Source organism: Mytilus galloprovincialis, chromosome 4, assembly GCF_965363235.1.
Source record: "Mytilus galloprovincialis chromosome 4, xbMytGall1.hap1.1, whole genome shotgun sequence".
Taxonomy (NCBI): domain Eukaryota; kingdom Metazoa; phylum Mollusca; class Bivalvia; order Mytilida; family Mytilidae; genus Mytilus; species Mytilus galloprovincialis.
In genome coordinates, this window is record NC_134841.1 from 45,410,921 (window position 1) to 45,424,592 (window position 13,672).

The window sequence follows — 13,672 nt, forward strand, 5'->3', positions numbered from 1 at the left end:
GTAACCTAATTTTTTCTTGGGCGTAAAGGGGGGGGGTATCTGCAGGGAAGAACTCGAAATAAAATTGCCATTTCACGATGAACGAACAATTAAAAATGTCTTGCACGTTGATCTTTTTACAGATTTCACGAAACACGTTGAATAACAAACCGGCCTTTTTTCACGTCTGCACGTGAAATAAAAATGGCAAAACATGTTGCACGAAAATAACCCTTTCGTTACCACCCTCTGTTTAGTGTAACAGCGCAAACGCAAACTTGAAATGCGCTAAAAATTCGAAGTATTTCTTAAAGATTTTATGGTAAAAGAGACAAAAATCACAAAAATGTCCTGATTTTTTTGGCCAAAGTTGAGATAGATGTAACAAAAACAGAGTTTCGGAAGTGTTGGGGTATGATATAAAGTTGAAAACACTTTTGTTCAGATTAAGGAACATTTATATTTCAATAGGAAAACAACAGACTAAGGAGTTGATTCTTCCTATATTTGCGTAAAAATCATGCATTTAGCAACAAAAATAATATATCATCTGAACACATAATTTATGGTCCGGTCAACTTTATTTGCTCAAAAATATTTTTTTCACTTTTTTTGTTTGATTTTCAAAAAACATATTTTAAGATCTTCAAGTTCTACAAATATCTAATAAAATATATCGAATAACAAAAAATTTATGACTATTAATATCTCGTCCGGTCAACCGTCATGTCACTATCCGGGAAATCGTCCTGTCATTAGTGCAACCCGTCCTACCGACATGCGCATGTGTGACGTGTCACTTCCTTTCGGCACGACAACAAACTTGAGAAGATGGAAACACACGTTTCATATTTTATTTTTGTCCTTGTCATATCTTTCACAAATGCTCTTTACTTCCACATCGGTGAAACAGAGAAAAAATGCTTCATCGAAGAAATTCCAGATGAAACTATGGTTGTAGGTGCGTGCAAATTGTAACATAAGTTTAAAATCTGTCACACATAAAAAATATGGACTTACGATCCCCCTTTTTTTCATATCGTGCAGTTGATAAACTTTGAATACTTTATACAACGGTCTACTCAAACAGTAAAAAATCATCACCATCAGTTAAAGATGATAACAAAGAAACATTTATTTGGAATTCATTTGATTTGTTTCTCTCACATTCAATGATTCATGTATATTTGTCAGATAAATTATATGTTTTCGTATGTCTTTTGAATTTGTTCTATGCATGCAATTTCAGTGGAAATTGTGATGTCATGATGCATCCTTAATAGAACAAATACCCATCAAACAAGTATACCCTCGTCTTATGTGAATCCGGGTTCGTTCGCGCCGATTCACGTTCGCATCCACTCATGTTCGCCCCCTTTCACTTTCGCACCCTACATGTTCGCGCCCAATTTTAAAATTGTCTTAAAATAAAGTGAGACAGCATTATTTTTTTGTGTTGAATAAATCTTAATCATGTTTTGGATAGTGTATTGCTATAACTTTGTTACATTGACTTGTTTCAAAACAACTAAGTGAGATTCTGACTAGGTTTTTTGTGTGTTGAATAAATTTTATCATGTTTTGGTTATAATAGTGTATTGCTATATTTTATTGTTTAATTGTTTCAGATCAAAGTTACCAAGCTGTCAAGACAATTATCTTTTGTGTTTTTCATTTAAAATCTTCAATGTTTTACTCATACCAAGCTGTAATTAATACATTCAATATTTACACCAAGGTAATTTAAAACATTTATTCCAATTATTCAACTGGAATGTGAATTAAAATTGGGCGCGAACGTGTAGAGTGCGAACAGACCTTGGGTGCGAACGTACGAGGTGCGAACGTGTAGGGTGCGAAAGTGTATTGGGCAAGTTGAAGAGTTCAACTGCTACCATTCACCAAGAATAATGTATTCTGAATGGGCGTGACTTTAATCTTCCGATAGATGACAACAGTGTTACATATTGACACCACAAATGTTAGCTCAATCTGCCAAGGGTGAAGAGAACGGGAATGGATCGTAACCCTTGGCTAGCGAAGATGGGTCATCCCTTTAATGTCATATTATTTCAATGAAATTACTATCATTCTTCCTGTCATCATGTTTCTGACAAGTTTGACCTTCAGCTACAATGTAAGCAACATTTACATCATGTTTTATAAATTGTGATTACAGATAATCAGCTTATCAACACCTGATTGGCTACTAACCTCATAATTGGCTATAATAATTATTTTCAACAGGAAAATCATTTAATTTTAATATTTCTCAGAATACCACAATTTGCAGTTTGATAATCCATAGATTAGATCTTATCTTGGTTTTCTCAATTGAACAAAATTGTTTCCCATACATGTGACAGAGTTGTCAAGCCACAACTGGAGATTTGGAAATTTTCAGCTGGAGTTTGGGCCTCATTACTGGAGATTTTTTATCGACGTACGCAATGGTTTTTTCGTGTGTGTTTAAACTGCATATTTTCCTTTTTTGTTAAAAAACCCCCAATGATTTCATACCTTCAAGCACCTGCATAGCCATTTTTACTTAGTAAAATAGAAGATAAAAGGGGGGGGGGTCAAATATTTATTCATCATATATAGTTCAAAGTTAAAGTGATCAGCCATCATATATAGTTCAAAGATAAAGTGATCAGCCATCATACATAGTTGGCAAAAAGTACTTCTGCTTTAGCCACATTGTCAACTTTAGTACCACTACTGAACATGTTTGTAAAAGAAGGTGTTGAATTGATAGAGTTGTGGGCTTTCTGGTGGGTAGCTGTCTCCATATTTTTGGTCAAGTAATTAGGTCCCCATAGTCAGCTTTGCATGAAGTGTAGTAAGCATTGTCTTGACCCTTGGCACTGGACTTGCACCATTTTTAAATTTGGCTAGATACTGCATCTTCTTTAATATTATGCTGGGGTACATGTATTTCGTGGTAACATGATACAGGTATAGGTATTCCATTGGCCTAGATTGAAGACAAGACATAAATATCATATTTGAGTTGATTTTATTGTCTTTGAGGTTCAGTATAAACATAAGTCTGTTCCATGTTTTCAACAGCATCACAATTTATAAAGTCGATGTTTATACAACTGTTCCATTGTCAGTATCACTGTAAATCATCCAGACATGTATATTTAACTAGCTAGTTGATTACTAGGTAAATGCCAATCATCTTTTATTGTTGTATATACAGTCTATAATCCTTAACACCTTCATTGATTACATGAGGCTATTTTCCTATTTACTTTTTGACACAAATTCCATTACAGGAAACTTCCGTTTTTCTCGGACTTTTCCCATATCAATTTAGAGTTTCTCAGACTTTTCCCCTGTCCGTATCTATTTTGTAAACAGAAATGTCTACTGAAATTTTTTCGAGATTGACATTTTCAAAAAGCGGAAGATTTCAAATTTTAACGGGAGGGACGGAAGAGGGTCTGAAAAGCGGGAGATTTTAACTCCCGCCGGAAGAATCACATGTATGGTTTCCCCCGACTGTTCACATTTAATTTTCAAAATATCTAAAAATTTCTGACTGTTTACAACTGGTTTTGTCATGAATGTATTCACTTCACACTTTATATCTAACTCAGGGTTCTCACTAAGGATTTTTGAAGGTGAGTCCTGGGACTCATCACTTTTGACTATGGTGAGTCCCAGCAGTAAGATGAAGATTTTGTTTTGCAATATGATTTATTAATTTAGTCTCCATACCAAATAGAGCAATGCATTGGGATTAATTTCAGGTTACTTTTAAACTTTTGCTATCAAATTATAATATTTGTGTTCAGTTTGTACAAACTTTTACAAATTTTATGCATCTTTGGACTCGCAAGTTTTGAAAATGATGAGTCCAGACATATTTTCATGAGTCCAGGACTCATGGACTCGCCTTAGCGAATTGAATTAAACTTTTCATCAATATTTTTTCCACAATTTCGATGAAAAACATAAAACTTTATGCAAAGCTTTAAAAAATATTTTCACAAGTACAAGTCAAAAAGATGCTTTCTCTGCCATGTACTGTGCATGCGTAATAGTTTTCAATATATTTTACATAACTTTTCACCAAAAATCTCAAAAATTTCCTTTGTCCCAAACGTTCAGAAATATTTAGTCTAAATCCTTAGTGACAAACTGTTGGTCCATTACACAATGGTATATTTATTTGTCAATATACAAAAAATGTATGTGGCTTACTTATTATTATCTAGTATGAATTACAGGTCATTATAAAGTGGAAGTTTTTGACAAGAATACAAATAACTATGTCCCATCTGTGCCTGGATGGGGCATGCATGTAGAGATACAAGATCCAGATGATAAAGTTGTTTTATCAAGGGTAAGCCAAACTGTCTAATAAATACATGCACAAGGACATTTTCTTCATGGATTCACCTTAATTAATTAGAATGCCAATGAATGCAGAGGACTTCAGACGGTGAAGAAGTGTAGAAAGTGTCCTGTTACTATATATTGGTATCATCAAACTGGCAACTTAGTTTATTTGTCTCAGAAGAAAGATTTAGAAAATAAAAAGCATTTAGAATGACAATGAAATCTGATTAGATTCAGATATATACTTATAATGGTAGTTAGAGGAGCAAATGTATGATTGATAAAATCATAAATCTTTTAAATCTGCTTTTTAACTGCATAGAAAGCAGTATTTTATATTTAAATAAAAACTTTAGTTGTCAGTTACTGTAAATTCAGAAATTAATGCATGTGTTTATTATTGCAAAGTCTGTTCTATTAAAGCCCAAATATATATGAAATACAAGATAAAAATAAAAATAACATCACAAAAAATTAGTTTTATTATCCCACTGATACTTTTTCAGTTTTGCAATTAATCAAAGCATCGCAATAATATCTGAATTTACAGTATGTAAGATGGTACAGTTAATGTTAATTCTAAGCGGCATGTCGCACGTTGCATTGTGTTACAATTACTGATTACAGGAAAGTACAAAGTTCAAGTGTATGATTTTTCTGTGAAGGAATATCATCCCTCAGCACCAGGGTTTGGTATGTTAGTGGAGGTCAAAGACCCTGAGGAAAACATTGTTCTGTCCAGGGTGAGTCGATTGTCCTAGTGGTCAGATTATTCTGTGTGGTTTTAAAGAAAATATCAAGATTGAACATTGTAAATTATGTTGGGCCATTTTATTTGTTAGAATAATTTTCATTTTTTTAAAAGCAGATTTAAGCATAAATACAATGCAGTTTTTCAATAGGTTTTCATTTGTTTTCCGACAAAGAAATCCTGTCAATTGTTGTGAATCAACTCATTTATAGATGAAAGGGTTTTGATGGAAATTACGTTTAAATATGCAAATTTTTATACTTGATTAACTACATTGTGCTGCCTTTTTTTGCACATCTGTTCTAAATCATTTTATACATTTACAATCTTGATGTTTTCAGTAGTATACTACACGCTCACACAGAAAATTGCTTTTTAACTGACCATTCTAGGACATGGTTGATTGGCATTATCTCCCTTTGTTTGGATCTGGACATTTTCACTTCTTAAAATTAGTATAAACATTTTATTAGTTTTTTAGATATTTTCTTTCATTTAATGTAATAGGTAATAAAAATGCCCTTTCTCTGTTTAAAAACACATACAAGGTTTATTGTATGTATAAGTTTAATGATAAATGTGTTCTTATCTATATTTGTATATTGCTGGAAATCGACATTTTAAGCTCTTTAATCAATGTCATTACACTGAAGTTTAACCTCAAAATTACTGGGTGACCAATACAGGCTCACTGAAGCATATATCATGTTTAGTTTATTAATAGAAAGACATAGAAGAATGTATTTTATTTCATTGTATGATCACTTGAAGTAGTCTAGTACTTAAAGAGAAAAGTTTGTATGCATGCATATGAGGATATTTTTTTTTATTGCATAAACATATATAAGCATGAACCAGATATTATAATTTATTGTTTGATATTCATGTTTTGGCTATACATGTACCAGTTGCTTGTACAGGTACATATTTTTAGTTCACTTTTTTTTTTATATATTTGTATGTAAAATATTGTGTTTTTTCCTTCAAAACTTTGTAATTAAAGGCAGGGGTATTGTAATGTTAAACAGAAATTGTACTTCATAAAGATTATAAGAAAAAGTTTAGAACAACTCTGCTAGGAACTTTAAAGGAAAGAAAAAATAAGTAGTTGTGATCTAGTTATATTTATAACATTTGGTTCAAAGGTTGTTTTATATTTAGCTTAAACTATATCATGATTGCAACTGCTAAAGCAAGCATGGGAATCCAGGATACATGGATACATCCATCGTATTAAATGCTAATTGATAAAGTATATTTTTCAGAGACACTTGTCATGTCAGATGAATACATGTACCTAAACATACATGTGTACATTTCATTATTTATAATGATGAATGTACATGTACATGTATTTACACTTACAATATTGAAAGCAAATGACTCTGCCAATTGAACAAGAACCCATTAAAAAAATGAAAATGTTGGGTGTCATAATTAAGAAGTGGTCTTTCTGATGCCATAAGTTTATTGAGAGACAGATCTAGGGTTATTTGAAGACATTTGAAATTCAGCTAAATAGCAAAAGTGTAAATACATTCAATAAATGTACATCTATTGCACACACTTCCAGCTGTTTATAATTACAATTCTGGTACATGTATGACTTATCATTGTATGCTGTAAACATTTTAGCATGTGTATTTTTTATTATGTCTCTTTGCTGATTGTTTAAAAACATTTGAAAACAGTCTTGTATTTCTATGCAATTTCCAAACTTGTAGTATTTATTGGGCAACATTTGTAAAAAGAAAATGTCATTTGAGCATTTAAGAGGTCAAAAGTTGAAAAATTGTCTGTTCATTCGATTCTAAAGAATGTAAACTAATTAAAAACCTGTTCTTGCTGTTGGATGATTTACTTTTAAAGAGGGAGGTGGTTGATTTGAATTGGAATTAACTATAGTTTAAATTTGTAAATTAAAACATGTAGATTGGACAAACTACAATGTAGCTTAATGATTGGTTGAGTTGAATTTATTGCATGTTTACTGAAGTACTGTATGAATTTATAGTTGCAGTGATATTGTTTTTATTGTAAAATTTTTATTTAAATCAATCTTAAAAATTTTATCATATGGATGTAGGAACTTTAGTTTTTCTGGCTTGCATGTTTGCTTCTATGCAGCTACCAATAGAAATTAATTAGATGGTGCATAGATCTTGAATTGGTTGAAACAGACTTGTACTGGTTTGTGTAACGTAGATGATCAAATACTGCAAGATGTTTTCAAATGTTTATTTTGATATATTTATTTAGGATTCAAATTTGCAAAAGGCAAGTTATTTTCCAATGTTATTTTTAATTCAGCATAATGTTGTTGGTTCTTTTCCAGACCTATGCAGCAGAGGGACGATTTACCTTTACATCTCATACTGCTGGTGAACATATTATCTGTTTACACTCAAACTCGTCAGCATGGTTTGCTAGTGGTCAGTTGGTAAGTAATTTCATGAAAGAGGATAATTATTTAAAACATCAAGTTTTAATTTGGAATTTTGAACGGGGAAAATTATTTTATTACATGTAAATATCTGAAAAAGTAAGGGTTTCTTACAGCCTGTTCATGTATGGTGACAATGATTTTGGAAAAATCTCATATAAATAAAATCTTAGATTCACTCTCAGACTTTTTAAAATGTGCTCCAAAATACAATTCAATTTCAATTTGTTTGTGACATTTTTATACGACCGCAAAAATTGAAAGACATTTGGTTTTCACACTACAACTTTAGTAAAAGTAAATAGAAATCTATGAAATTTAAACACAAGATTTATGACCATAAAAGGAAGGTTGGGATTGATTTTGGAAGTTTTGGTCCCAAAAGTTTAGGAATTAGGGGCCAAAAAGGGCCCAAATAAGCATTTTTCTTGGTTTTTGCACAATAACTTTGTATAAGTAAAAATCTATGAAATTTTAACATAAGGTTTATGACCATAAAAGGAAGGCTGGGATTGATTTTGGGAGTTTGGTCCCAACTGTTTAGGAATTGGGGGGCCAAAAAAAGGTCCCAAATTAGCATTTTTCATGGTTTTTGCACAATAACTTTAGTATAAGTAAATATAAATCTATGAAATTTTAACACAAGGTTTATGACCACAAAAGGAAGGTTGGGATTGATTTTTGGAGTTTTGGTCCCAACAGTTTAGGAATTAGGGGGCCAACAGGGTCCAAAATTAAACTTTGTTAGTCATCAAAAAATGAATAATGGGGTCTTTGAGATGCCAAATCTAACTGTGTATTTAGATTCTTTATTTTGGTTGTGGTTTCAAATTGGTCTACATTAAGGTCCAAAGGGTCCAAAATTAAATTTAGTTTGATTTTAACAAAAATTAGTTTGATTTTAACAAAAATTGAATTCTTGGGGTTCTTTGATATGCTGAATCTAAACATGTACAGTGAAACCTGGGTAAACCGAACCCTGATAAAACCGAATTTCAGTTTAAACCGAACAATTTTCAAAGTCCCACAAAATTTCTCTATCAATTAACGTTAATCTAACCTGAAAAAACCGAACCCTGTCAACACCGAATTCCGAACGCTTTTTAAAGGCTCGTAAGTAAATTTGTATCTAAAAATTACCTGTCAAAATCGATCAATACCAATCAAAACAATAAAATATAATTAATTATTTGCATGATTTAATTAAACAAACACAGGATGGCAGAGTATCCCCGAAGGTATTTGAGGTTTAATGAACTTGTGAGTTGTTATTACAAACTAATTAGCATGTCTGTGTCCATGTATAAAGTGATTTTTTTGTAAAGAAATGTTAAACTGGTCAGCTACCCCCATCGCCGATAATGACAAGAAAGGACCTTTCCCTCAGATCAATTAAATGCACCTTACTCAAATAATTACGGCCACAAAATCGAAACTGCCATTCTGTAGCTAAACTGTTTAATTAAATAATAGTTTAAAGCCTTTCACCGGATTAAGAAGTCGTGCAACACAACAAGGTCAATGGATTTCGATTGCTGGATTCCCTGTAGAGGCCCTATATATTATTTTTTTTTATTCGAATGCTCCCGAAGACTTCCGTTAGCTATTTAGCAACGATAAAGTCCGAGAATAAACTGGACCCTGCTGTTGTTTCACTGTTATCATGTGACGAAGTATCAATCAGCGGGTGACCAGTTTAGTCCGAGAACTCGTGTGTACAATGACATTCCCGATTCAACTACGGAATCGTCATATGACAGTGACTGTGAATCTGAATTGGACAGTGAATTAACGGATGAGAAAATAATTATAAAAAGCAAAATCGCTCCACGTCGGACATATTCCAACGACGAGCGTGATTGACGGAGTGGCGTTTGATTTATAAACAAAAATGTAGCAAAACGTCTATCTTTTATCTTCTTTTATTTTTACATTTACATCTAAATCAACACAAAAATAAACTGTCGGCTGTTGTGTCACCTATTATTCCTGCCAAAATTATTTTGGTGTCGACTTCCGTCTACCTCTACAATCCGAACACCTGTGAAAACCGAACAAAACGCAAAGTCCCGTGGGTGTTCGGTTTGGACAGGTTTCACTGTACTTAGATTTTTGATTATGGGCCCAGTTTTCAAGTTGGTCCAAATCGGGGTCCAAAATTAAACTTTGTTTGATTTCAACAAAAATTGAATATATGGGTTCTTCAATATACTGAATTTAACCATGTATTTAGATTTTTAATATTTGGGCCCCGTTATCAAGTTGGTCCACATTGAGGTCTAAAGGGTCTAAAATTGAACATTATTTGATTTCATCAAAAATTGAATTCTTGGGGTTCTATGATATGCTGAATCTAACCATGTATTTAGATTTTGGATATTGGACCATAATAGGTAAATGTCTAATTTAACATTTTTAAGTTTTTATGTTTAAGTTCTTAGACCACATTCATTCTGTGTCAAAAACCTATGTTGTGTCAACTATTTAATCACAATCCAAATTCAGAGCTGTATCAAGCTTAAATGTTGTGTCCATACTTGCCCCAACTGTTCAGTGTTCAACCTCTGCGGTTGTATAAAGCTGTGCCCTGCGGAGTATCTGGTTTAATGTCGAGGTAGGAATACATTTTTCATCAAAATATTTAAATTTCAAAAATTTGGTTTGCATTATTTCTGGCAGGAACATACACTTGTAAAATTTATTAGTGGACTTAAGCAGTTAAAAAATAAGTATATGTGGAGAAAGTTCATGTACTGAAATAGAGGAAGATTGGTAATCACACAAAAAAAATTGTGCATTCATTATATAATTATGTTTGAATTATTACATTAATTTTTCTGTTATAGAGAGTACATTTAGACATCCAGGTTGGAGAGCATGCAGTAGACTATGCCCAGATACAAGCTAAAGACAAATTGTCAGAATTGCAGCTTCGTATCAGACAATTGTTAGACCAAGTAGAACAAATTACCAAAGAACAGAATTACCAGAGGGTAAGTAAGGTTGTGTTTGTTGTCAGAATTACAGTCACTAAAACATACGGTGGTCATAAAACAGTACTCAATTTTAAATTTCCCTACATATGTTAATTATAAGAACAAATGGTAAATTCATAGATATAGAAAGATGTGGTATGAGTGCCAATGAGACAACTCTCCATCCAAGTCAAAATTTATAAAAGTAAAACATTATAGGTCATGTTTTTTCTGCACTGATAAAAAAAAAAATGGATAACAAAAATACTGAACCTCGATGCAAATTAAAAAAAAAAAAGAAAAAATGACATTTTTGTGTTATATTAACACATTATGAGGTTTGTTAGATCTTGTTAGGGCATCAAAGTTTCAGAGTTTTAATACATGTACATTGTCTTTTGAAAAAAATTGCATTATCCATGTTAATGGGATCTCTGCATACATGGTTAGAATTTAATTTTACTTATAAAGGCTTCAGTTTTGCAAAGAGGTTACTAATAGGGATATTGTTAAACAAATAAAATAAAAATGCTTTAATGCTATTGAAACAACAATGGCTGTGATTTATATGCAACTTGTCTGTTATGATTCATTTACTTTGAAATTTAATCCTCATTTGCATAATTTGAATTTAAAAAATTGAATTATTTTACTTTGTATTTTTCAGTACCGGGAAGAGAGATTCAGACAGACAAGTGAAAGTACTAACCAAAGAGTATTATGGTGGTCAATAGCTCAGACTCTAATTTTACTGGTTACAGGATTTTGGCAGATGAAACATCTTAAGAGCTTTTTTGAAGCTAAAAAACTTGTATAATACAAAACATTTTAGGGAGTTTAAATGATTAGTTTAACAAATATAAAAAAAATACCAGAAAGACTGAGTTTTGGGAGATCATAAATTATGTTATAGGATATCAATAGAGTTTTGGGATAAAAATTGGAAAAAAATAATAGCATAACCATTATTGCTCACCTAAAGAAATCCATTGATTTTTTTGTAAAGAAATATTATTGGGCAGGGATTATTTTGTCAAATAAAAAAGACAGAAATAACAAAATATTTTAAGATTTAAAAGAAAAAAAATATCAGTAAATTTATTAGTAATTTAACAACATTTAGGGTATGTTTTAAATAACTCATCATGAAATACATTATCATGTGTTTTTGACATTTTTTTTTATGTTCTTGTGTGAAAGAAATGAATGGATGTGTGTTGGAGAATGAGAGCTTTAACTTTATATTTTATAAGTATATTTTTGTGAATGATACTCTTGTTAGTTATACAGGATTTGTGTGTTGATGACTAGTTTGTTGTAAAATATACATCCTTGTCAAGGTAATAGCCAATAAGGAAGATATACAAAAGGAAACAATAAAGCAGAAAATAGGTCGAATGTATAAAACAATATTTATCATTCTACTTCAATTTCTACTTAATTTCATTACTATTATTTTAAAAAAATTAACACTTACAATTCTTTTGTCTATTTGGGGATGATCTTAAAATTAAATTCAGTTATGATTAATATGAACAGTTTGTTATTTTTTCCTAAATCTTAATAATTCTTTTTCTCTGAAGTGTGCACATTTTTTACAGGAAGTTTAAATTTTATAAACAGAAATATATGTTATCTTCTGTAATTGCCAGATAAAAGTATACTCAAATTATAGAGTTGCCACTCAAATTTTACAGTTATTCTTAGATTTTATATAGCAAATGTTCTATAAAGCATTGAAATCTTCCAAAATGAATCATTGATCATGTTGGTGCTTTCATTTTATTATTGTTTCAAAGATTTTCGATTCTCAAGATTTCACTACAGATCTCTCACATCTGACTTAATCTGTGAGTTCTATTTTAGATAGAAAGGAAAAATAGTTCGGATGAACATTTATGTTTGAAATAAATAACTTTTAAGTTATTTTGTATCTAGGTTAGTTTCAATATTTTCTGATAATTTAACACATTTAACTATGGAATATCAATTTGATGTGTTAAAATTTCTATACTGTCACAAAAAGAAAGCAATAATATCATATTGATTCATATTTTTAACAATGTTGCATTCAGGTTAATCTCACACTTAACATTTGTCCATTGTCTTGCATGATAGTAATGAAATAGTATGTTTGTTGATAAGTCTAGTCCAATTATATTTTAAAGTAAGAAATTGATTCATTATAACAATCACAAGGAATTTGCTATTCATTGTATTTGAATTTTATGGTTTAAAAGACATTATGTTTATATGAGATGAGTAAACAATAAATAGTGCTTTATGCCTAAAGATTTTTTAATGTAAATAGGGATTGTATTTATTTGATAAGTATGTACTAGTTAATTAAGCGCTTTATTATAATTTAGCTGGTCTGGTGCACTAATTTTTTTTGTCTTTTACTGAATATATGGGAGGTATTACTGTTTAAGTTTATAGCACTTTATATATATTGTTGTAACTTATGTTTGAGTACACATTGTGTGGTTAAATTTTAACAGTCAGACACGATCGTAATAATTTTTTAATGCAACCAACAGCCAGTCAATTTTTTCATGTTGAATAAAATTGCAACAAGGCTGTTTTTCAAAAAAACCCAAATTGCCGCAATTGAAAAGAATATGCATTGTACTGAAGTAATAACCAGAAACAATTTAGGTGATATTTTGACAGATTATTGTAACATTCTATTTGTATGAATGAAGGTATGTGGTTATATTATTTGGTTTTTTTTAAATCCGTACTATGGAATTAAGCTGTGTTAAGTATTTTGATTATGTTCTGTTCTATGTGTGCAAGTGTTTTCTTCACCTTCTTTTTTTGTTTCTGGATACTTGTATAAGAGTATCTTAAAAAATAAATAACTTTAACTACAACTTTTGTGTTTTGTAAATTATGCCTTACCTTTACACTAACGGAATAATAGAAATAACAAATATGAATATAGAACAGGAAAAAACCCGCAGAAAACATCTCTGAAAAATATATGCAAATAATTTACAAGTTATTCAAGAACACACATTACAATATATGTACTAAAGAACAGTTGACCAAATTGAAACACAACTTTACAGATATGTATTTCTTTGAAGATCCTAAGATGTATTGCTACTTGTGAACCTATTAAAAATTAAAAAATGACCACTAGAGGAGATGTTGAAATGTACATGG

General features: G+C 31.0%; 1 protein-coding gene across 2 annotated transcripts; it reads left to right on the plus strand.

Moving 5' to 3' along the window:
- The first annotated feature begins 760 nt into the window (after positions 1-760).
- On the plus strand, positions 761-13,377 carry LOC143072250 (transmembrane emp24 domain-containing protein eca-like). Of its 2 annotated transcripts, none has more exons than XM_076247107.1 (5): positions 761-940; positions 4,960-5,075; positions 7,419-7,523; positions 10,373-10,519; positions 11,169-13,377. In XM_076247107.1, exons 1-5 carry the CDS (start codon positions 811-813, stop codon positions 11,316-11,318), a joined length of 648 nt encoding a protein of 215 aa, XP_076103222.1. In that variant the 5' UTR covers positions 761-810; the 3' UTR covers positions 11,319-13,377. The 2 variants fall into 2 exon arrangements, with proteins under 2 accessions (XP_076103222.1, XP_076103221.1); XM_076247106.1 differs by lacking the exon at positions 4,960-5,075 and adding an exon at positions 4,221-4,336 and having other exon boundaries at positions 764-940.
- The last annotated feature ends 295 nt before the right edge of the window (positions 13,378-13,672 follow it).

What these genes read in the sequence shown, in the direction of transcription:
- LOC143072250 (XM_076247107.1), top strand. Translation starts at nt 811, where the DNA reads ATGGAAACACACGTTTCATATTTTATTTTTGTCCTTGTCATATCTTTC. An exon ending in GGTTTGCTAGTGGTCAGTTG is followed by an intron (nt 7,524 to 10,372) that starts GTAAGTAATTTC and finishes TTTCTGTTATAG; the next exon opens with AGAGTACATTTAGACATCCA. An exon ending in AAGAACAGAATTACCAGAGG is followed by an intron (nt 10,520 to 11,168) that starts GTAAGTAAGGTT and finishes TGTATTTTTCAG; the next exon opens with TACCGGGAAGAGAGATTCAG.